Here is a 25,171-nt window from a genome sequence, read left to right on the forward strand (position 1 = left end):
GGATTACCCCTCTGGAGGATTAGGTGTGAGGGGCTCCTCCGGTGGAAGCCAACTCCCTACCCCCAGCTTCCCAGGACCCCTGCCACAGGCAGAAGCCCCTGAGCTCCCATCATCACCCACCCCTGGGAAAATCAGACCAAGTCCAAGATCTAAGGCAAGGGGGGCAAGCGTGGGTGAGTCAGCTGGCGTCCTCCCAGTCCTCAGTAATCGTCATTAAGAAAGGCTTTGCTGATGACAGTGTTTGCTGGGAGTCTGTGTGTGCCTGGGGACCGGCCACGACTCCTGGACGGGCAGTGGGACACCATGAGCCTCAGCGGGGAGCAGGTGCAGCAGTTCCTTGACCAGAACCCCAGTTTCGCGGACCGGTACTTTGGGAAGAAGCTGAGCCCCGAGAATGTGGCTGGCGCCCACGAGGACGGACAGCCAGTGGACTGTGCCAGTTTCCGCGAGCTGTGCCAGGTGGAGGAGAGCACGGCCCTGTTTGAGCTGGTGCAGGACATGCAGGAGAGTGTGAACATGGAGCGGGTGGTCTTCAAGATCCTGCGACGCCTCTGCACCATCCTGCATGCCGACCGCTGCAGCCTCTTCATGTACCGCCAGCGCAACGGCGTGGCTGAGCTCGCCACGCGCCTCTTCAGCGTGCAGCCCGGCAGCGTCCTAGAGGACTGCCTGGTGCCCCCCGACTCTGAGATCGTCTTCCCACTGGACATTGGGGTTGTGGGCCACGTGGCTCAGACCAAGAAGATGGTGAACATCAAGGACGTGACGGAGGTGGGTTCTGGGCCACGACTGGTGCGGTTGGCGAGAGGTCCCTACCCGTCCCACGGCCAGCCTGCAGGCCATGTGGGGACCTCTTCTTTTAGGAAGGCAGCCGGGGGCAGTGGGGTGAGTGGGGTGAGTGGGGTGAGTGGGGTGGCTTGGTCCAGAGCTCACAGAAAGGAAGGAAGCCAGCCTTGAGGTGGCTGGGAGGGTGGCCCGGAGAGGCCCTGCTGCCTCCCTGACGCATAGGCCCCTGCACAGGAGCTCGCGGTGGGGGGGGGGGGGGGGGGGGGGGTCAGAGCAGGGGCTGTGCAAAGGCCCAGAAAGGAAGGGCCAGTTGACCCTGGAGCCTGGAACTCACAATCCCATAGGAGACCATGCTGCTTGCTCGCACAGGCAAGTTTGGGGGTTCGGGAGAAGCAGCAGGGAGACCAGGGCTGGTCCAGGTGGCACAGGAAGGGTAGGCAGGAATTCGTGTTGCTGAGAAGCAGGAGGACAGGCTCTTGTTGGGTGGGAAGGAGGGCGAGTGTGGGGCTAGCACAGCAGGAGGACAGGGGCCCTGGGGTGGAGGCCAGGGCGGTTGGCACTTGAGGGAAGGAGGTGCCTGTTGGACATGTGTGAGGGGCAAGGGCCTCCAATGTGGGCATGGGGTTGAGGAGCTCCTAGAAGGAGCAGGAAGAGGCTGCTGGGGCAGAATGGGAGCCACTGCCTTCTCCCCTCTTCTCCCTTCTCGCCTGTGAGAGGGGCAAGCAGGAGCCCCGAGCTGGACCAGCCTCTTCCACTTTCAGTGAAGGAATCTAGAGGGGGTTGCCCACCAGGGTGGGTTTCTCTCAAAACAGCTTCTGTCCCCTAGTTCCTGGAGGCGAACAGACACGTGCACGTCCCCCCAGGTCCCTTGGGAAGGAAGTGGTGGCAATCCTCTTAAACTTATCTGCTCTAAACAACCCCAGGTCCAGCGACCTGAATATAGTAATCTCTGGGATTAGCTTCATCTCCACTCCCGTTTAAGAAATGGGTCACCCATGCATCAGAATATCAGGAGCCTGAATTAACAGGAAAATAAGGAATTCGGCAGTGGGGAAAGGTGCAGGGGGCTTGCACTGAGTGACTTCCCCTGCTCCTTCTCTCTCTACATCTTGACCCCTCCCTTCTTGAGTCTGAGGCAGACCCCTCAGCCCCCAGGGGCCTGTCCTCCGATTGGCCTCCCAAGCCTGTGCTGGGTGAGGGTCTGGGTCAGGTGGCATGGCCATCCTGGGTCCTGTGCCTCCTCTATCCCTGGGCCCTTGGCTTCTTCAGACCCTTCCGCCTCCATGAGGACAGCCTGCCTTAACCTGTCCCCCAGTGGCTCAGGGGCATAGCACTGGCCTCAGTCTTCAGGGCTGTGCTGGCTCTTCTTTATCTCAGACGCGGTAGAACTGAGAACAGAGCCCACATCAGCCAAAAAGCACATTTCCATTAAGTATGTCACAAAGCTCTAAGCATTGCCGATGTCAGGCTCCCAGACCCAGGTTGTCGTCAGAGGGGATACTGAGACAGAGCCTTGCTCCGTCTGAGGTTCCAGCACCCTACTCGCAGGATGAGAAAAGCATGGAGGCTGTTTTTGGAGGGTAGTGTGTGCCAGCGGGGCAGGGAACCCTTGCAGGCAGCCAGGACAGCCAGTGTATGGTGGCAGGAGGACACCGCAGGGCTGCAACATCACCCCACCACTACTTTGCAGCTCCTGAGACCCCCAAGGGTTCATGGCAAGCAGCCAGGCAGAAGGGACATGGTTCTGGGACAGTCTCTGACTCCCCTCCAAAGAGCTGTGGGCCCAGAAACAGTCCATCACAAGGGTCCTGCGTATTGCCAAGGCATCCAGACCCCAGTTGGGGCAGCCAGCCGCTGGGGGGTCGAAGGAGGCTAGACTGGCGTTAGGGGCACGGCTTTGTGGGGAAGGTCTAGGAGCCAGGCCAACTCTGAAGAGGGAGGAGGGCGACAGCACCAGGCCGGCAGTGCAGAACATGGATAGATGCTGCAGGAGAGCAATGAAGAGAGTCTGGGCAGTAGGGACAGGGTTGGGGGCACTTTCGAGCAGTCACGGGACCCCTAGACCCACTGAGGCCGAGGGGGAGGGAGGTGCCAAGGAGACACCAAGTTCCCCTCCATGGGGTGGTGGGTGGCTTCCAACCCCTGGACTGGGGGCACAAGAGGGCAGACGTTTTGGGAATGAGGTTTAGGATGCCGTGGGGCTGGGGCTGCTCCTACTCTCACACTCTGCTACAGGAAGCTCTGGTTCCAGGACTTCTGGGAGCCTGAGCATAGCCCCCTGCCCACAGTGTGGTAGGGGCTCTGAGTGAGGTGGGGTCTGATTCAGCAGAGAAGCCGGGGTGGGAGCGTTGACATGGACACAGTGGAGAAGAAGACGCAGGCAGGGAGCCTGATTGGGTACAGGGTACAAGGGTGTGGCACGCAGGTGACTCCAGCCCTGGGGTGACTCTGCTCAGACCGCACAGCTCTGGGCCAGAACCTTCCTGAGGCTCCCTTCACCTTGTACCTAGGGTGTTGTGGGAGCTGACGAGCTACCTGCAGGGACAAGGAGAGGCTACAGCCACGGGCGTCAGAGTTAGGGTCCCAGTGTGGCAGGAACAAGAGGGGGTGTTGGTACGGAGGGGGGCACCTGGGAGTGGGGGTGCTGCTATGGCGGGGGGCACCTGGGAGCAGGGGTGCTGGTGGGACCCCAGATGGGAAGAGGGGAACACAGCTGAAGGACAGTAAGGAAAGTCTGGGGCAGAGTCGAGGGCCTGCCAGGAGACCCAGCCGTGTGGCCAGGAAGGTAACTGGAGAGCTCACAAACATCAAGGATGGGAGCGTGAAAAGGGCCCTGAGCTCGTGCCTGTGCTCGGCCTGGGGTGAGGTGGAACACCCCCCTTTGTGTCACGGAACGCTGGTGCCACTGCCCACGCTGCTGCCACCTCCGGGGCTCAGTATTAATTTCCCTTTGTGGCTGCAGGTGACAGCTACCTCTCCAATCATCAGGCAGGAGAGGAACTGAGAAGATTGGTGCCAGACGCATGCACCTCTTCGTGAGAGCATGGGATGTCCTCGTCCCCAGCAGGCTTCCTCTGACCTCCCATTGGCCTGAACTGTGGCCCAGCTGCCCATGCAAGGGAGTCTGGGCAGCGGACGCAGCGTCCTTGGGCCACATGAGGGCGGAGCCACAGAGAAGGCGCGGGAAGTCACATGGGGTCAGTGACTCCTCTGTCTGCCACAGGACCAACAGTCCTTGAGTAAACCCCAAAGAGCTCTTTTAACAAGTAATAATAACCAAATGTAGGGAGCGTTTACGGAGATTGCCTCGCTCAACCCAAGCTGACAGGTGAAGAGAGGAGCCCAGGGCTGTCCCACCCTGGCTGGAGGTGACATGGTGGCAAGCCCAGGCCCTGACCCAAGCAGCCCAACTCTGAGCCATTCACTGCAGCTCTGTGTCTGGTCACTTGGGCCTCATGTAAATAAATATGAGCACCAGGAAGTATGAGGGTAGAGCTGGAGTCACATCCACTCTGAAGGACAGTCCCAGTCACCTGGGGGACCTCATCCTGGTGACACTCCGTCACTTGTTCCCTGTGGGAAGTCCGTCAATCAGCTCCCAATCAAGGAACGACCCGGAGGAGCAACCCTAAAGCTAGCGGGACCTGCCCTGGGAGCCAGACGCGGACACATGCCTTATCATAGGGGCAACGGACCCCACGGAGCACCTGCTGGCTGGAGCATGACCCCAGGAGACTCCCAGGGGACCCTCCACCCCGACTCACACTCACCCTTTATTCAGCCAACACACTTTTTGGGAAGGAGCATGTGGGGGCTGGCCCAGAGGGAGGTGAAGGCAGGAGAGGGCCGCCTGATCTAGGAGGGGCTTTGGGACAGGTATCCAACAGACCTGCTTAACTGGATGGCAGCAGGTGCGGAGGGACCCAGGCCTGCCACATCCAGGCTTGTGAGGGCTCAGCAGAGTCTATGATGGAGAGCTGGGGTAATTGGCTCCAAATCGAGGGATAGGGACTGCGCCAGGCTAGAGCCACAAGGACAGGCCACGGGCTACGTCTTCCTGTGCTGCCTGGGCTCCCGACGTCAGCACCTGGGTCTTAGCACTAGCCTGGGCAGTGGACTCTGTGCAGCTTAGGCCTGGCCTCCCCAGGGTCAGGGTGGTCCAGGTCCACAGACTGACTGCCTCTCTTTTCTCCCCTCTTGCTGCCCAGTGTCCCCACTTCAGCTCCTTTGCTGATGAGTTGACCGATTATGTGACAAAGAACATCCTGGCCACACCCATCATGAATGGCAAAGACGTCGTGGCCGTCATCATGGCCGTGAACAAGCTCGACGGCCCGTGCTTCACAAGCGAAGATGAAGATGTGAGTGTTGGGGGCCCTTGCGGGCATGGGTGCCTCCGTATGTGGGCCACCCCGTCCCCAGGTCTGTCCTGTGCTGGCGGGGTGCACATGTGTTCTCTTGGTGTCTGTGTGTGGACCTCCCCTCCTCTTAGCTCTGAGAGCTCACGTATGTGTGTCTCCTACACGCCATGGGCCTGCGTGTGTTGCGATCGGTGTCGCGTATGGGCCCTGCTCCAGGCAGCCGGGCGTCTCTGCACCCTTGCACACCTGAGCACCTTCTGACAACTGGGGTTTTAAACTCCTGCTGTTGTAATTCCTGTCTCAGGTCTTCCTGAAGTACCTGAATTTTGGCACGTTGAACCTGAAGATCTACCACCTGAGCTACCTTCACAACTGCGAGACGCGCCGAGGCCAGGTACCTGTGCGTGCGCCCAGCTAGGGCCATCCCGCCCCAGCCTCCCAGCCCTCCAAGATGTGCACGTGTGTCCAGGTCCCTGTGCCAGTCTCTCTGGACAAAGACGGTGCGCGTCCAAGCTGGGCCAGTTCCAGAGAGCTCCAGGGAGGGTCCCATGGCTTTTGTGGTTGTGGGATGATGCTGTGAGTGGGACGGCTACAGTGAGGCAGTGTCGGGAAGCCATCGTGCAGCTGGGACCCCAGAGAGGTTGGGTCTCTCATCCCGTCTGCCCACCCTGACTCTCCCCCAGCCCAGGCGGGTGTGAGTGCCTGTGAATGCTGCAGGCACTCCTTAGAAGCTCCCTCAAACCCTCTGTGGCAGGAGCTGGGGCGGGAGAAGAATGGACAACAGCCACTCATTGCCTGAGTCTCCTGGTGGGTTCAGCCCTTGCTACACAGGATAGCAATTGCTTCCGGGGCTGGAATCTGCTTCCCCCCAGCGAGGAGGGTGTGGGGCCTGATGCAAGCAAGGTGGGGCCTTGTGTTTCGGGAGGAGGTGCAGAGCTCACGGGCGCATGAGGTAGGTTCCCTCTGTGTCCTCCTGCCTCGGGCCTGGGCCCACTGGAGCCCTGGAAGACAGTGAGTGGGCCTGGCAAGAGGACAAAAAGGCAGCTCCTGTCGCTCCGGGCCTTGGGCTGGGAAAGCTGTACGAGACGTGGCCTTCAGGCTGAGCCTCAGAAGATGCTGAGGATGAACTGGTCACTCTAGGCCATCCCCACTGTCTGTTCTGTCTGCAAACGCTGGGTGCATCCTGGGCACCTGCTGTAAACTTGCTTAAAATGATGAGAGGTTCCTGTGCTTCTCTCAGAAAGGTTGTCTGGGAGCCCCCTCCTGACCCACGAGCTACAGAAGGAGCCGCCTAGGCAGGTGGTCTGGGATCCCCTGAGGATCTTTTGGCCAGAGGCCAGCCCTATTGATGGAGAAGAGAAAAGCCTCTGAGAGAGACCTCCCACAGGCTATGGCCACATGGGGCTAGGGCCAAAGCCCAGGGGGACAAGGCTGGCCATCCTGGTGCTCCAGCATGGCTGTGCAGAGGGGGTGATGGGAGGATCCTCTGGTGAGGACAAGAGGGTGCCCTGGGCAGAAAGAAAAACATGGCCTGAGGCCTTAAAGGACATGATTGCTCAGTTGGGGGCTGGTCAGGCAGGGCACAGAGCCGGCTGGGGAACAGCTTAAAGGGCTGTGAGGCCGGCATGACACTGGCATCTAGAAAGGCCACCAGGTTGACGGTGCCCTTTGGAGGGAAATCGCTGTGAGCCCCACACTGTGGGAACAGGGGTTTGCACTGGAGATATGTCTCCCCTCGCCCATTTATTAATTTATGCAATAATTTATTTTCATCAGTTCGGAGTCCTGAGTATTTCGATTACAACCCTAGTCAACTTTATTGATTTTGTTGCTCAATCTGTTCTGACTGTAGCCACTGGGAGCCTCTCAGTGAGCTCCTGTGCCATCTGACATAACCCATTGACCCCATTATTCTGGGGTGTTTTTGTTCGTTGGGTTGGTGGATGGGTAGGTTTCTTGGTTGGGGGGGAGGGTTTGCACATCACTTTCTTTCTATTTTAATTTTTTTTTTACATTTATTTATTTTTGAGAGACAGAGAGAGACAGAGCACAAGTGGGGGAGGGGCAGAGAGAACATCACTTACTTTCTGATGCTCCAGGATCATTTGTGTATTTCCTATCCAGTCCTGAAATCAGCAATTCCTCAAGGACCCCTGGTTCCTTGTATCGGGGAATGTCTTAGAAACAAAGATCTGGGCACTGGGTGTGCTCATTGCTACTGGGGTGTCAGCTTCAAGGTCTTGTCAGCTGACAGAGTAAGGAAGTCTATGTGTGCATACTAGCCTGTGCATAGACACATCTACAAATATTTCTACATGTAACCATGAATCCATAGTAAGTTAAACTTGAGTTCTTGCTGGTGTCCACAATGTAACCTGACACCACAAGGATGTTCTGGCCTCCTCCTCTTTCTGGTAAGCAAGTTTCCACTCTGACAGCGAGATACCTGGCTTCCGTCATCCACCACTCATTTACTTAATTGTTCAATTCTAGTGCGTGTGCGCAGCAAGAACAGAATTGTTAACCCATGGGATACAACTTTACCAAGCAGAGGACAGTGTTTAGTCTGACAAGACTCTGCTCATTTCCAAAAATACTTCCATCAGCACCTTTTCTCTGCCTCCTTCAGTGAGGTAATTTCAAGTGTTACAGTTTGATTTTCTTGTCAGAGTCTGCATTCTTTCATCCCCCCCCCCCCCAATCTGCTAAATTACTGTGCTATTGGCACACATTAAGGTTCATTCTTTGTGCTGTAAATTTCTACCGGTCTTAACAAATGCATCATGATAGTTATAAACTGTCACAGTATCATAAAGAATAATTTCACTGCCCTGAAAATCCCCTGTGTTCCACCATTCACCTCTCTCTCCCCATCTCCACTGAACCACTGGCAACCACTGATCTTTTTACTGTCTCCACAGTTTTGCCTCTTCCAGAATGTCATATAGTTAGAACCATGCGGTGTGTAGCTTTTCAGATTGGCTTCTTTCCCTTAGTAAAAGGCATTTAAGATTCCTCCACGTCTTGGGGCGCCTGGGGGGCTCAGTTGGTTAAGCATCTGACTTAGGCTCAGGTCATGATCTCACGGTTTGTGAGTTTGAGCCCTGTGTGGGGCTCTATGCTCCCAGCCCAGAGCCTGGAGCCTGCTTCAGATTCTGGGTCTCCCTTTCTCTCTGCCCCTCCCCCCCTCAAAAAAAATGAATAAACATTAAAAAAAATTGAAGGGCACCTGGGTGGCTCAGTCAGTTGAGCATCCAACTTTGGCTCAGGTCATGATCTTGCAGTTCAGTTCACGAGTTCAAGCCCCAAATCGGACTAACTGCTGTCAGCGCAGAGCCCAATTTGGATCTTCTGTCCCCTTCTCTCTGCTCCTGCCCTGCTTGTTCTCTCACTCTCTCTCTCTCTCTCTTTCTCTCTCTCTCAAAAATAAATAAACATTATTTTTTTTTTTACTCTAAGATTCTTCCAAGTCTTTTTATGGCTTGATAGCTCATTTCTTTTTAGTGCTAAATAACATTCCATTGTCTGGATGGACCACATTCACCTATGGAAAGACATCTTGATTGTTCCCAGTTTGGAGCAATTGTGAATAAAATTGTTAAAAACATTTGTGTGCGGGTTTTTGTGTGGATGTAAGTTTTCAATTCAGCTGAGTATATACAAGGAGTGGAACTGCTGAATAACATGGTATAATTACATTTAACTCTTTAAAATTTTTTTTTCAATGTTTTTTTTTTGAGAGAGAGAGAGACAGAGAGAGAGTGTGTGTGAGCTGGGGAGGGACAGAGAGAGAGACACAGAATCTGAAGCAGGCTCCAGGCTCCAAGCTGTCAGCACAGAGCCCGACGCGGGGCTGGAACTCACGAACCGTGAGATCATGACCTGAGCTGAAGTCAGCTGTTCAACCAACTGAGCCTCCCAGGTGCCCCTAATTGTATTTAACTTTGTGAGAAACTGCCAAAAAGCAACTGTGCTATTTTGTATTCCTATCAACAATAAATGAGAATTCCTATCATCTGTTTTCAGTATTGTCAGTTACTTGGATTTTAGTCATCCTAATAGGTGTATCTCATTTTTGTTTTTTTTTTTTTGTTAATTTTTTTTCAACGTTTTTTATTTATTTTTGGGACAGAGAGAGACAGAGCATGAACGGGGGAGGGGCAGAGAGAGAGGGAGACACAGAATCGGAAACAGGCTCCAGGCTCCGAGCCGTCAGCCCAGAGCCTGACGCGGGGCTTGAACTCACGGACCGCGAGATCGTGACCTGGCTGAAGTCGGACGCTTAACCGACTGCGCCACCCAGGCGCCCCTCATTTTTGTTTTGATTTACAATCCCTAATGATGAATGCTATTGAGCATCTTTTCTTTTCTTTTTTTTCTGGATTTTTCTTTTTTCTTCTTTTTAACTTTATTTTTTATTTTTTTAAATTTACATCCAAATTAGTTAGCATATAGTGTAACAATGATTCCAGGAGTAGATTCCTCAGTGTCCCTTACCCATTTATCCCATCCCCCCCCCCACAACCCCTCCAGCAACTGTGTTTGTTCTCCATATTTGTGAGTCTCTTCTGTTTTGTCCCCCTCCCTGTTTTTATATTATTTTTGTTCCCCTTCCCTTATGTTCATCTGTTTTGTCTCTTAAAGTCCTCATGTGAGTGAAGTCATGTGATTTTTGTCTTTCTCTGACTAATTTCACTAGCATAATACCCTCCAGTTCCATCCACGTAGTTGCAAATGGCAAGATTTCATTCTTTTTGATTGCCAAGTAATACTCCATTGTGTGTGTGTGTGTGTGTGTGTGTGTGTGTGTGTGTGTATACCATATTTTCTTTATCCATTCATCCATCGATGGACATGTGGGTTCTTTCCATAATTTGGCTATTATTAATAGTGCTGCTATAAACGTGGGGGTGCATGTGTCCGTTCGAAAATGGCACACCTGTATCCCTTGGATAAATGCCTAGTAGTGCAATTGCTGGGTCATAGGGTAGTTCTATTTTTAGTTTCTTGAGGAACCTCCATACTGTTTTCCAGAGTGGCTGCACCAGCTTGCATTTCCACCAACAATGCAAAAGAGATCCTCTTTCTCTGCATCCTCGCCAACATCTGTTGTTGCCTGAGTTGTTAATGTGAGCCATTCTGACAGGTGTAAGGTGGTATCTCATTGTGGTTTTGATTTGTATTTCCCTGATGATGAGTGATGTTGAGCATTTTTTCATGTCGGTTGGCCATCTGGATGTCTTCTTTGGAGAAGTGTCTATTCATGTCTTTTGCCCATTTCTTCACTGGATTATTTGTTTTTTGGGTGTTGAGTTTGATAAGTTCTTTGTAGATTTTGGATACTAACCCTCTATCTGATATGTCATTTGCAAATATCTTCTCCCATTCTGGCAGTTGCCTTTTAGTTTTGCTGATTGTTTCCTTCGCTGTGCAGAAGCTTTTTATTTTGATGAGGTCCCAATAGTTCATTTTTGCTTTTGTTTCCCTTGCCTCCAGAGACGTGTTGAGTAAGAAGTTGCTGTGGGCAAGATCAAAGAGGTTTTTGCCTGCTTTCTCCTCGAGGATTTTGATGGCTTCCTATCTTACATTGAGGTGTTTCATCCATTTTGAGTTTCTTTTTGTGTATGGTGTAAGAAAGTGGTCCAGGTTCATTCTTCTGCATGTTGCTATCCAGTTTTCCCAGCACCACTTGCTGAAGAGACTGTCTTTATTCCATTAGATATTCTTTCCTGCTTTGTCAAAGATTAGTTGGTCATACATTTGTAGGTCCATTTCTGGGTTCTCTATTCTATTCCATTGATTTGAATGTCTGTTCTTGTGCCAGAGCATCTTTTCATATACTATTTGACATCTGTATATCTTATTCTTTGGTGAAGTGTCTGTTCAGATATTTGCCCATTTTTAAATTAGTTTTCTGTTTTCTTATTGTTTCATTTTTAAAGTTTTTATAAATTTTGGATGCAAGTCCTTTATCAGATTTCTGTTTTGCAAATATTTTCTCCAAGGGTATAGCTTGCCTCCTCATTCTCTTAACAGTGTGTTTAGAAAAACAGAAGTTTTAAATTTTAATAAAGTCCAACTTATCAATTTTTCCTTCATGAATTATAGTTAGATGTTGTATCTCAAAACTCATCACCATGTCAATTGATACATGAATGGATAAAGAAGACAAGGCATATATATATATATATATATATATAGTGGAATATTACTCAGCCATAAAAGAGAATGAAATCTTGGCATTTGTAACAATATGGATGGAGCTAGAATATATCATGCTAAGCTAAATAAGTCAGTCAGAGAAAGACAAATCATACCATATGGTTTCACTTGTATGTGGAATTTAAGAAACAAAACAAACAAGCAAAGGGGAAAAGAGAGAGAGAGAGAAAGCAAACCAAGAAACAGACTTCTAACTACAGAGAACACACTGAAGGTTAGCATAGAGGAAGTGGGTGGAGGGATGGGGGAAGTAGGTGATGGGGACTACAGAGGGCACTCGTGGTGATGAGCACCGGGTGATGTCTGGTACTGTTGAATCACTATATTGTATACCTGATTTAACATAGCACTATATGTTAACTAACTGGAATTAAAATAAAAACTTAAAACACCTCATCACCAAACTCAAGGTCATCCATATTTTCTTCTATATCATCTTTTAGGAGTTTTATGGTTTTGTGTTTTAATTTCTTTAAATGTTTATTCATTTTTTGAGAGAGAGAGAGAACATAGCATGAGTGGGAGGGGAAGAGACAGAGGGCACAGAATCAGAATCAGGCTCCAGGCAGGGCTTGAACCCACAAACTGAGATCATGACCTGAGCCAAAGTCAGAAGCTTAACTGACTGAGCCACCCAGGCGCCCCTATAATTTTGTGTTTTATAGTTAGGTCTATGAGTTAATCCTTGTGAAAAGTGTCAGGTCTGGGTCTAAACACACTTGTTTGCACATGGATGTCAAATTGTGCAAAGATGAACCTTTCTCCATTGAATTGCCTTTGTTCCTTCATCTAACTGCAGTTGTCTGAATCTATTGCTAGGTTCTCTATTCTGTCTTATTCATCTATGTGTCTATTTTTTCACCAATACCATAGTGTCTTTATCATTATAGTTTTATAGCCTTGAAATCAGAAACATCAATTCTCCAACTTGTTTTTTCTGTAGTATTATGCTGGCTATTCCATGGGTGGGGGGAGGGGCCTTTCCAATTAAACTTTAAAATCAGGGGCTCCTGGGTGGCTCAGTCAGTTAAGTGTCTGACTTCGGCTCAGGTCATGATCTCACAGTCCATGAGTTCGAGCCCCACGTTGGGCTCTGTGCTGACAGCTCGGAGCCCACTGCTTGCTTCGGATTCTATGTCTCCCTCTCTCTCTGACCCTCCCCCGTTCATGCTCTGTCTCTCTCTGTCTCAAAAATAAATAAACTTTAAAAAAAATTTTTTAAACTTTAAAATCAGTTTGTCTATATCCACAAAGTAGCTTTCTGGTATTTTAATTGGGACTTCGTTTAATCTGTACATCAAGTTGGGAAGAATTGGCAATAATAATGGGTCTTCCAGTTGATGAACAGACAATCTTTCTCCATTTCTTTAGATCTTCTTTGGTTTCTTCAGAATTTTGTAGTTCTTGCATATAGATTCCATATATATTTTGTTAATTTGCACCTAAGTATTTCATTTTTACCCTAATATAAGTGATATTGTGTTCTTAATTTCAAATTCTAATTATTTATTGTTGATATGAAGAAAAGTAACTGATTTTGCATATTAACCTTATATCCTGTGACCTTAAAACAATCTCTTATTAGTTCCAGGAAGGTTTTTTAAATTGACTCCTTGGTATTTTCACATAAACAATCATATCATCTGCAAACAAAGACAGTTTTATTCCTTCCTTCCCAATCTATATGCGTTGCATTTCTTTTTCTTGTCTTATTGCACTTGCTAGGACTTCCAGTACAATGTTGAATATGAGTGGTGAGAGGGGACATCCTTGCTTTACTCCCAATATTAGCAGAAAACATCCACTGTCTCACCATTAAGTTTGATGCTCACTAAAGGTTTTTGTAGAATTTTCATCTAGCTAAGGAAGCTCCCCCTCTGTTTCTAGTTTGCATAGAGTTTTTATTCTGAATGAGTGTTGGATTTATGTCAAATACTTTTTCTCCATCAATTGATATGATTGTGTTTTTTTTCTTCTTCAGCCTGTTAATGTGGTAGATTATATTAATTGATTTTCAAATGTTGAAACAGCCTTGTATCCCTGGGAAAAATACCACTTAGTTGTGGAGCATAATTATTTTTATACATTACTGGATTGATTTTGCTAATATTTTATTATGAATTTTTGCATCTAGGGGAACTGGGTGGCTCAGTCCATTAAGCAACTGAGTCTTGATTTTGTGTCAGGTCATGATCTCATGGTTTGACATAATTTCTTCCCTGTGTTTGGTAGAATTCATCAATGAATTCATCAAGGACTGGTGCTTTCTTTTTGGAAGATTATTAATTATTGTTCTAATGTCTTTAATATGTACAGTTCTGGGGACGCCCGGGTGGCTCAGTCAGTTAAGCATCCAACTCTTGGTTTCAGCTCAGGTCATGATCTCACAGTTCATGAGTTTGATCCCCACATTGGGTTCTGTGCAGACAGCTCAGTGCTTGCTTGGTATTTTCTCTCTCCCTCCCTCTTTGCCCCTCCCCTATTTGTTCACTCTCTCTCTCTCTCTCTCTCAAAATTAACAAATAAACTTTAAAAAATGTTAAATGCATACAGTTCTATTCAGAGTATTCTATTTCACCTTATGTGGGTGTTGGCAGTTTGTGTCTTTCAAGGCATTAAAAAAATCATTTTACCTACGTTGTCACATTTTGGGGCATAGTGTTGTTCTTAATGTTTACTATTTATGTATTATTTTTTTTCTCCTGCTTGCTTTAGGCTTAAATTGGTTTTCCTTTTCTAGTTTATTTTTCTAGTTTATTTTCTAGTTTTTTTTCTAGATTATTGATTTTGGATCTTGCTTCTCTTCTAATATGTGCATTTAATACCATAAACATCCCTCTAAGCACCGCTTTCACTGTATCCCACAAATTTTAATAAGCTGTATTTTCGTTTTTATTTAGTTCAAACGCTTTATAAATTTCTCTAGAGACTTCTTCTTTGACCCATGTATTATTTAGAAGAGTTTTTTGTCTCATATATTTTGTAATTTTCCAGCTACTTTCTGTTTAATTTCAGATCCTTAGTTTAATTCCACTGTAGTATGATAATATATTACTCCTTGTGGTTTTTATTCTTTCACGTTTGTTAAGATGGGTTTTATGGCCCAGAATATGGCCGATGTTGGCGGCTGCTCCATGTGACCTTGGAAGTACATATTTTCTGCCGTTGTTGCGTGGAGTGTGTGTTGGTGTCCGCTGTCTCCGGTGCTCTTTTGACGACTCTTACTGATGTTCTGGCTGCCAGATATATCGATTACTGAAAGAAGAGCACTGAAGTTGCCGACCTATTGCTCTCTCAAGTCCCATCAGTTTTTGCTTCTTGCGATTTGCTGCTCTGTTGTTAGATGCATACGCATTAAGGATGTTATCTTCCTGGAGAAATGACCCCTGTACCATAATGTAATGTCCCTTTTTACACCTGATAATTTTCCTTCTCCTGAAGTCTGCTTTGTCTATAACTGACATGGCTACTCCAGCCTTCTTTTGATTAGTGTTAGCATAGTATATATTTCTCCCTCTCTTTACTTACTTTTCTAATTATCTTTCTTGTGCTAAAAGAACACTATAAAACTTGGTATCTTAACCATTTTTAAGTCTACAGTTCAGTGGTATTAATTACATTTATATTGTGTAACCATTATCACCATCCATATCCAGAACTCTTTACACATTTCCAAATTGAAACTCTATCCTCACTAAATACTCACCCCCCAGGCCCCTTGTCCCCAGCACCTGGCACCCATCACTCTACTTTCTATCTCCATGATTCTGACTACTCTAAGTACATTATATAAGTGAGATCATACCGCGTTTGTCTTTTTGTGACTGGCTTGTTTCATTTAACATAGAGTCTTCAAGGTTCATCCATGTTGTAGGAAGTATCCAAATTTCTTTCTTTTTAAGGCTGAATAATATTCATTGTCTGGATAGACCACATTTTGCTATCCTTTTGTCCATCAATGGACACTTGGGTTGCTTCCACACTTTATTGTGAATAATACTGTTATAGGTATGGGTGCACAAACTTCTCTTTGAGACCTTGCTTTCAATTCTTTTGATTACATACCCAGAAGTGGAATTGCTGGTTCATATGGTAATTCTATTTTTAATTTTGGGGGGAATTGCCATACTGTTTTCCACAGTGGTTACACCATTTTCCATTTTCCCACCAACAATGCACGGGGTTCAAATTTCTCCACATCCTCACCAATACTTGTTATTTTCTGTGTGTTTTTCATAGTAGCCATACTAATGGGCATGAAGAGGTACTTCATTGTAGTTCTGGTTTGCACTCCCCTAATGGTTAGTAGTTATTGATCACCATTTCACATGTATATTGGCCATTTGTGTATCTTCTTTGGAATATCTGTTCAAGTCTTTTGCCCACTTTTGAATATGTTTTTTTTTTCTTTTGTTGTTGAGTTTTAGGGGTTCTCTACATATTCTACATATTCACTCCTTATGAGATATGTGATTTACAAATATTTTATCCCAATTTAAAGGTTGCCTTTTTAACCTGTTGATAGTGTCCTTTGATGCACAAAAGTTTTTAATTTTCAGAAAGTCCAATTTGCCTATTTTTTTCTTTTGTTGACTATGCCCTTTGCTGCCCTATCCAAGAAATCATTGCCAAATCCAATGTCATGAAGCTTTTTCCCTATGTTTTCTTTTAAGAGTTGTGTAGTTTTAGGTCTTATGCTTAGGGCCTTGATCCATTCTTAGTTAATTTTTGCAGATGATGTGAGGTAAAGACCCAGCTTAATTCTTGGACTCTCTATTCTATTCCATTGATCTATATGCCTGTCTTTATGCCAGCATTAAGGAAGCTTTGTAGTAAGTTTTAAGTGCAAGTATGAGTCCTCTTTGTTCTTCTTTTTCAAGATTGGCTATTCAGGATCCCTTGAGATTCCTTGAGATACAAGGATTTAGGATTTAGGATTTTTTAGGATTTTTTCTAATTTCCACAAAAGAATTTATTCAGATTTTGATAGAGATTACATTGGATCTGTAGGTCACTTTGGGAGGTATTGATATTGTAACAATATTAACTCTTCCAATTCATGACTAAGGCAGTTCTTTCTCTTTATTTATGTCTTCTTTAATTTACTTCAGCTATGTTTTCTAGCTTTCATTGTTACAATAATGCTACATTTTATAATTATCCATGTATTCGCCTTTATTGAAATCTTTATTTATTCATGAAGCTCTGAGTACCTGTCTTGTGTCCTTTCATTTCACCTACAGGGCTCCCTTTAATATTTCTTTCAGGGCAGATCTAGTGGTAACAAATATCCTCAACTTCTGTTTACCTGGAAATGTCTTAATTTCTCTTGCAATTTTTAAGGACAGTTTTGCCAGATATAGGATTCTTGGTTGACAGACGTTTTTTTTTTCTTTTAGCACTTTGAACATACCAACCCATTGTCTTCAGACCTCCAAAATTGCTGATAAGAAATCTGCAGACAACCTTACTGAGGATCCCTTGTGTGTGACAAGTCCCTTTTCTCTCACCATTCTCAAGACTCTCTTTGTCTTGGCTGTCAACAATTTGATTATAATGTGTCTTGGCGTGGATATTTTTAATTCATTTTACTTAGAGTTTGTTGAGCTTCTTGGATATTAATATCCATGTGTTTCATCCAATTTAGAGGGTTTCCAGCCATTATTTCTTCACTATTTCTGTGTGTCCTTCTGCCTTGGTAGGGTCTAGCCCACCTCCCTCGCAGCTAGTGTCTTGAGTGGCTCTCATTCTGCCCTTGCTCTGTGGTCCCCTCTTCTCCCAGGAGTAGTTAATGCAGCTTTCTCTTGGTCAGGCCCCTTAACTTAATTGCTGTGAGGACATTTCCCCATTTCTTACCATCAGCTGCTCCCAAGCAGTGACCTCAGGCTAAGATTCAAATCCAACCCCATACTTCCCAGGTATGTGCCTCAGAGAGGCAAGTCTGGGAGCATTCTCTTGGCCCTATCCCACCATGCACACTTCCCCCCACTGGGTATTCCTCAGAGGCAGGGGACACAGTTCCCTCCAGGAAAGTTGCATCACAGGAAAAGCCAGGTTTTCAGTTCTCTGCCTGTCATATCCTGAGCCCTTACCTCCCTCTCCAGCTACCCCTGCTTGACTGCTCCCCTTTATAAACACAAATCAGGGCCTTGTCTGCCACTGTCATGGACACATCACAGGGTCCTTCTCCCTCTGCATCTTGTCAGCCCACTCCCACTCAGCAGTCAGAGCCATATTTTGAAAACTTAGGTCATGTCACTGGATGACCTCAGGGGCTCCCCTGCACTGCCCTCTCCCTCCTTCTGGCTCTCCCCACCCTTGCTCCACCCCAGCCATTGTCCCTCAAAGGGGCCTTTACACCTGCAGGTCCCTCTGCCAGGTCCCTCTGTTTCCACACACCCTGTGGCTCGTCTGCAGAGAGCTCTCCCCTGCCCTGAGCACCCCCACTTGAGCCCCACATTCCCTACCCAACCCTGCCTCCTGTATCCCCTCTGTCTATTCATCTACTTGCAACAAGCCATAAGGCTGTTTATTCTGCTCATGTTCTAGCACCCCCTGTCCCCACTTAGAAGTGGATTCTGAGACTCGGGGATTTTTGTCTGTCCTGTTGTCCAGTTATGCTAGACCTAAACCAGCAATAAGTATCATTCTGGCAAATGAATTGCCAACGCTTAGGAAATGCATTGTTTCCAGCTCCTCAGACCACACGCATGTACAGACATGCTTTAAGTCAGAGCTCTACTGTGGGCTTCAACAATGGATTCATGTTTCATTTGGGTGCTTTGATTTTCCACTCAGACATCACCTAGTCCTAGTAAAAAGCTGTTTCTGATACCTCATACTATGAACAACGTTTTTAAGAACCCTAATTAATTTGTACAGAGCACAGGGCTCTACCTCACAATCCCTTTTGGAGCGGAAACTCTAAAGTAACTGAAGACTGGCACCAACACCGTTTACAGTTAAGCCTGGCACCCGCTCCTTGCTTTCTTTCCCCCTTGTGCTGTAGGAGAGCAGCCACTTGGGAATTAAAGCAGTTCTCACGAAGCGGGTGTCCCCCCCCTCCTCAAACCTTAGCAGCTCTCAGGGTCCTCAGACCTGCCCTCCATCCCCCAGTCAAGAACTACTCAACCCTGACTATGCTCCCTGCAGACTCCACCCAGGGCCCCCTGCCAGCCCCTTCCTGAAAACACCGAGGCCTCTTTAGTCAGAGGCGACAGAACCAACAGGGTACACATTAGGTCTGGTCAGAGACGGTGGAACTCTCCCTGATCTACCACATCAAGCTGACTGGCCCACTTTAGCTGAGTGATCCCCACTCCCCAGCAGTCCTTGTTGCCTCGTCGGTGAGGACTCTGGCCTCTCCACCTTCTAGGCTGCCTGTGTGCCATGGCCTGCTGGGCTGGCTGAGAAGACCAGAGGATGCACAACTCCTGCCAGGACTAGACAATTTCAGAAAACCACACAGACAGTTGGGAGGAGATGTGCCTTATTCCAGATCATCTTCCACCATAAGTAGCCTCAGGAGCACAGGTGATAGCAAACTGCAGTGGGATAACGAGGAAGCAATAAGGTTGAACATTGGTTCATTTGTTTTAATATACTTTTCTTATTTTTTTAAGTTTACATCATTTCATTTTAATAATGGCCATGTCTAACCACTGGGCATCATAATCTCTGAAGACTGAGCAACCAGTTCTCAAAAGCTTACAACTCACTAAGAGCCCTGGGAGCCAAGGCTGACCAGAGCTCACTGGGTCACCTTTCTTGTCTGCCCCCCACCCTCCACACATCCTGACCTCTCCCTCCTGGAGTATGAGTGCCAGGTTGGGCCTCACAAGACCAGCCTCTCCATTCCAGGAGGCTGTACAGGCCTCTGTGTTGTCTGTCCCCACATGCAATTGGGCGCCAGGGGGCTCCTCACCATCACCCCCGTATTTCTCATTTTGGAGCACGAATCTATGAGGGGCAACACTGCAGCCCCCGGCTGATCCTGGCTCCCGGTCCTTCAATCACCTGGTGCTGGGTTCGCATAACATGTGGCGGCACTGGTGTGCTGATGACAGCAGGCACAGGCTTGAGGTCAACATGTGGTGGCCACTCCCTGGAGAGGAGCTGAGGTCCAGAAGACGAGAAGTGAGCTGCACCCCGAAAGGTGGGACATGTCCTGAGCCACACAAGGCCCCAGTCTGATTCAACAAGTTTTCCTATGTTTTAAAGGCTGGATTTCACTTAAGAATCTGGGTTTCTAACTTCTCTTGAAAACCTGAGGCCCATTTACTGACCCTTATGTTTACTCCCTGAGGGTCCTGGCCTGCTAATCTCCAGCAGGCAACATAGACGTTGTCGGGCAACGGGTGTCAGAACTCTCCTTGGTCTGAAGTCAGGGGTTGGGGAGGCTATGTGGGAACTGGATGAGCAGGAGCAGCCTCAGATGGTCCCAGGTTGGAATCAAGGCGGTGGCAGAGAGGGCATCCGGGAGGCCCAAGCCACTGGGGATTCAGGAACAGCACCCCAGAGTGACACAGAACAGGGACTGCATAAGACATCTCGCTGAAGTTCCAGAACACTCCGGGGCCAGAGGTCACAAGAACCGTTTCAAAGACAGAGAGGGTGCTATGTCGACCAGGGACTAAAATGCTCTAAATTCTGACTGCGCAGGTGTGTGCCAACATAAAAATCCACCCAGCTGTGTTCCACCGCACTCGCCTACTGAATGTGCCAGACTCAACTCAGAAAGTTAAAAAAGGAAACAGGGAGAGAGGGGAATGCAGAGGCCCTCAGTGAGCCAGGACGCCTGGCTTCAGAACACTTGGATGTGTTGCCTAACCTGCTAAGCCCCTATTTCCTCAAGGCCATGGAGAACCTGCTTCAGAGCAGAGTCCAGCAAGTGGCAACGGGCCCCTGGTCTGACTGGAGCAGCTGAGGGGCAGGGCGTGACAGGAGGCGCTCTGCAAGGAGGGCAGGATGGGACGGGGTGGGGGGTCGCAGAGGGTGTCCCTCAGATGCTGTACTGTGAGGCACAAGTCCTTCTGCTCGCTGTCCTCCTCCGGGGGGACAGGCTTTGGGGACCAAAGTACTCAGGTGACTCAAAACTTGGATGTGCAGCTCAGGCATACACCCCTCCCTGTGCCCCAGCAGGACCGGGGACAGCTGACTCTGACATCTCTGAGCACCCAGCCTTCCCCCAGCCTGACTCCCCCAATTCTTATATCTCTGGTGTGTGTTCTGGTCCTAGTCAGGGCTTTGTACCCAGGGGAAGCTTGGTGAGTATCTGTGGAATGGACACCCAGGTGACTAACACACTCATGTGCACACTCATAGACATGGGCTCCTGAAAGCCAAGCACTCTTCTCAGAGCCCGACTCCTGTTCCATCATTCCTCTTCCCAGCATCGTCATCCCCATTTTACAGGTGGGGAGGCTGAGGTCTGGAAGTTAGCCAACCTTCCTGAGGTCATAGAGCTGAAGGGAAGCAGATCAGCACCCTTATTCACCATGTGTGGGGGAAAAGGATGAAGGCTTCTGTGTCCAAGCCATTAGCCGTGGAGGACCAGGTTGCTAAGCCAGCGGCTCAAAGGTGAAGGAGACACAGTATGGTGGGTGTGGGTGACCACAGAGTCCTGCCCTCCCCTGCCGTGCATGTGCAGTCATCCAGGTAGCAGCTGGCTACAGGACCTGGAATTCAGACAGTCTGCCTTAGAGCTTCAAAGCTCACAGCCTTCTGTGCAATCAAGAAACACACAGGTTGCAAGGCACTCAGGCGTGAAGTACCGTGTAGCCATGAAGAAGCTATGCCTTCTGGCCTCATGGAGCTTGTGGTGGAGTAGGGAGACAATGAAACTGCACCTGCATGAGGTCAGAACAAAATGGAGTGTTGGGAGGGGTCAGGTTTGGTGGGTGCTCAGACATGCCTCCCAAAGATAACTTTAGGCTGAGACCCAAAGATGAGGAAGCCCTGGAATGAGTGCTGTAAAAGCAGAGGACAGAGCTTGTGCAAAGACCCTGTGGTCAATCACAGTGAGTGCTGAGGGCACTTGGTAATGCCTTGGAGAGGGATGGGCAGAGAGGGGGTGGGGCCAGGCCACCAGGTAAGCCTCATCCACCGATGGAGAGTGGTGGGTGGGACCAGATCTCCATGAGCCTTGTGCACCAATGGAGAATGTCAGGGATAGGGTTAGGGTTAAGCGCCTCCTGGTGAGAGGCTCCAGGGCAAGTGGGGCCGCCAAAGCCCATTCTGCCTGTGACAGTAAAGGGTGGGAGCTGCAGAAAGCCTGAGAGGGGCTGGCAGGAGGGGAAGCGGCATGGCGGCAGGAAGGGCTTGCACCAAGCAACACTCCTTACGGGCCAGAAGACATGTGTGGTGGTGGGTGGCGCAGGCAGGAGTCACCTGCCTTTGGGCCCTGGCTGAGGAAATAGAGAAATTCCGCCCGGGGAAGGGGAGGGGAGAGCCCCACAGGGTTCATCTGAGCCTGGTCAGTGACCCTGGACAGCAGCCGGGGTTTAGTAGGGGTGTCGACGTCCCGGGGAGGGTCTGGCCAGGGCTTCGTGGAGCGTGTCAGTGACCTGTTGCTCTCAGCTTGCTTTGTGACATCCAGAACACAATGACCCCATGTTCTCAAAACCCAGCTTCTCAAGGCTGATAAGGGAAGGCTGGTCAAAGCTTTACCTTTCAATTCTAATGCATTCACTCTTTCACTCATTGACCCAGCCCAAGGCCAGCACGAGACAGTGAAGGTCTGCAACGCGGCCGAAGCTTGGAGGGCTTACCTTCCAGTAGGTTTCAGGGCACCTGGGTCAAGGAGCAGATAGCCTTGTGCTTGGATGAAATCCTGGGTGACGGCACTCTGTGGAGATGCTGTTGGGAGAGGCACCATCAACCAGTGTCCCTCTGGGGCTCTGTGGTCAGCTGCATGTGTGCCTGTGTATGTTTGGTGTGACAGTTCACACCCAGGTGCTGCTGTGGTCACACAGGTGTGTGTGTGTGTGTGTGTGTGTGTGTGTGTATGCGTGGCACCACAGGCTCACCAGTGTGCCCCCCCACCAGGTGCTGCTGTGGTCAGCTAACAAGGTGTTTGAGGAACTGACAGACATCGAGAGGCAGTTCCACAAGGCCTTCTACACTGTGCGGGCCTATCTAAACTGTGACCGGTACTCGGTGGGCCTCCTGGACATGACCAAGGAGAAGGTGAGGCCCCACTGTTCCACCAGCCTCCTGGCCAGGCTTGACCTGCTCCAGACTGACTCACTAACTCTCTCCCCTCTCTTCCCGGCTCAGGAATTCTTTGATGTGTGGCCTGTGCTGATGGGAGAAGCTCAGCCGTACTCAGGCCCACGCACGCCCGATGGCCGCGTGAGTCATGGTGGAGGGGGGACGGGTCCACTTGGCACACTGTGGTTTCCCTGACTCCAACTCAAGTTCCAGGGCAGGAAGGGGTCTGTCCCAGCTTGACCCAGGGTGGGAGAGGGAGGGTTTTAGGAAGGGTGTGGGGAGGTGGGAACAGACCACTGGGGCCGGCTGGCTGCCTGACTGCTCTGAGTGCTTGTCTGCTGTCCCCCCTAACTCCACCCCATGCTCTTGGGCCAGGTGGGGCAGGTGCTTGTCTCCCAATAAGTGTCATCAGCCTGGTTGGAATAACCAGCATCCGTCCTGATTGGGTGCTCGTTCCGCTGCCCCACCCTTGAAACCACTGTAGCTTCTCCCTAATAGGGCCATGTGTATGTGTGTGCACACGCGTGTGCATGTGCATGACAGAGGCAATATGAAAAGTGCATGGGAACATGGGCAGATACCTGTGCCCCTTATCGTGTGTGCATCCAACCTGGTACACACCACCCAGCCTGGCCATGCTTCAGTCTCCCCACGTGCTAACTGTGCCCTCCTCACAGGGTTGTTTGTCAAGTGTATAGATGAGTTCCTGCACAAGGCTGGGCTGTGACCATGACTTGCCACAGTTTGTGTGTGTGTGTGTGTGTGTGTGTGTGTGCACGCATGCAGGTCTGGGTGGCTGTATGCACATGTATGAAAGGGTATGGGACCGAGTTTGTGTGTGGGCTTGAGTAGGACACAGAGAGAATGAAGATAAGTGTGTAATGTGTGTTACACAAGTGTCATTGATGGTCTGCACGTGTGTGTGCACGTGAGGGTTGTGTATAACTCTGGGTGTGGAATGTGCTGTGTATGCACATGCATGTGTGTGTCTGGGTGGGGCACCTGGGTGGCTCCTCTCACCCCTCAGGGAGGCTCCCTCTGGGAAGCTGGCCCGGGGAGCACCTCACGACTGCTGTGGTCCATTTCACAGGAAATCGTCTTCTACAAAGTCATCGACTATATCCTCCATGGCAAGGAAGACATCAAGGTCATCCCGTAAGTGCCAGGGCTTTGAAGGAAGCACCACCTGAGGGTGGGAGCACCCTCAGACCCATGCTGGGTTGGCTTTGGGGATTTATCACAATGGATTCAGCAGCCTTTGGCCCCTCGCACAGACCATGGTGCTCCCTAATGCTGTAGGGCAAGGCAGAAATGGGGTGAGAAGGGAGGGTGACTCACCAATATGGGAGGAAATGAGTGGGGATGTGGGGAGGGAGGCACAGAGCATGTCCAGGGCGCACTTTCAAAGGCTCAGGTGAGCTGTCCAGGTAGCCCTGGCAGCAGCAACTGACCTTTGAGGCCTCAAGTCTCATCCTGGTTCACCCAGCCACCCACACAGGTGGGGGGGTCCCCAGAAGGCACACCCAGTGGGGCAAGATAGGGGGGATGTCTGTCCCAGTGGAGGCACAGCTAGGCAGAGGGCAGGGAGGGGCTCCAAACTAGACAGGCTGGGCAGAGGTGTTGGCCATTGCCAACTCTATAACTGCATGGCCATGTGACCCTGCAACCCCATAAGCCTGTCAGGACCCCCCCCTGCATGTCCCACGAAGGGTCTGGGATCCAGGTGTGAGGCCACAGGATAGGTGACTGACACTGAGCCCTGGGGCTGGGTTGAAGTGTGGGGCCCCCAGTGGTGAAGGGGGCTGCTACAGGGTAAGGGGCCTCAGCATAGGCAGAAGAGGGATAAAACAGCACAGCCATCTCCAAACTTAACCCATGGCCTCCTCCTGATCTCCCTGAGGCACAACCTGCTAGCCTTCCCGCCCCGCCCAGAGCTCAGAAAAGGGAATGAACGTTAACACACACACTGTGCCAAATCTACATGCACACATCGGACAGCCCGTCCACCATCTGCCCCTCTGTTCTCTCCCCCAGCACACCCCCAGCCGATCACTGGGCCCTGGCCAGTGGCCTTCCAACCTACGTGGCAGAAAGTGGCTTTGTGAGTCTGCTGAGGCTCTGTCCTCAACTGGTGCCCCAGCCCTTCCCACCAGCACGTGCACCTCTCCCAGCTGCCCTGCTTCGCCTACTTAGAATCCATCAGGCTGGATAGTCTTGTTTAGAATCATATGGTACATTTGGCTGCTTCAGGTGAAATTGTTTTCCTGATCCTCTTTCAGATCTGTAACATTATGAATGCCCCCGCCGATGAAATGTTCAAATTTCAGGTATCTATCCATTCATTAGAGAAAGTATGCCGTACTTAGGGAAATGATGGACTGAATTAGTTTTCGCTCCTCAAGAAAATCTCAGGCGCTAACAGCAGCAAACACGTACTTCCCATGCTCAGGTCTCGGGTTGGTGGGGCAGGGCCAGGCCACAGTGAGGTTTCCTGCCCCTTGGGTCCTCCTCTGGGGACACAAGGCCCAAACACGCTCTTTTCTGGAGGGGGCCAAGAGTCAAGTGGGCCAGTGCTATCGGCCTTTGTCTCC

General features: G+C 49.6%; 1 protein-coding gene across 2 annotated transcripts in view; it reads left to right on the forward strand.

The window, feature by feature from the left end:
* The first annotated feature begins 288 nt into the window (after positions 1–288).
* The window catches only part of PDE6B (phosphodiesterase 6B), a 34,823-nt gene continuing 9,940 nt past the window's right edge, over positions 289–25,171 (forward strand). Inside the window, exons 1-8 of one of the 2 annotated variants that reach the window (XM_049630112.1) lie at positions 289–771; positions 4,995–5,147; positions 5,452–5,541; positions 22,416–22,556; positions 22,647–22,721; positions 23,671–23,735; positions 24,615–24,681; positions 24,860–24,907. In XM_049630112.1, the coding sequence (XP_049486069.1) occupies positions 304–771; positions 4,995–5,147; positions 5,452–5,541; positions 22,416–22,556; positions 22,647–22,721; positions 23,671–23,735; positions 24,615–24,681; positions 24,860–24,907 (1,107 nt within the window). In that variant the 5' untranslated portion in view covers positions 289–303. Of the gene's footprint in view, positions 772–4,994; positions 5,148–5,451; positions 5,542–22,415; positions 22,557–22,646; positions 22,722–23,670; positions 23,736–24,614; positions 24,682–24,859; positions 24,908–25,171 lie in introns of those variants that run through there. The other variant, XM_049630113.1, reaches the window with a different exon arrangement.

Source organism: Panthera uncia, chromosome B1 (assembly GCF_023721935.1).
Source record: "Panthera uncia isolate 11264 chromosome B1, Puncia_PCG_1.0, whole genome shotgun sequence".
In the NCBI taxonomy this organism is placed as follows: Eukaryota; Metazoa; Chordata; class Mammalia; order Carnivora; family Felidae; genus Panthera; species Panthera uncia.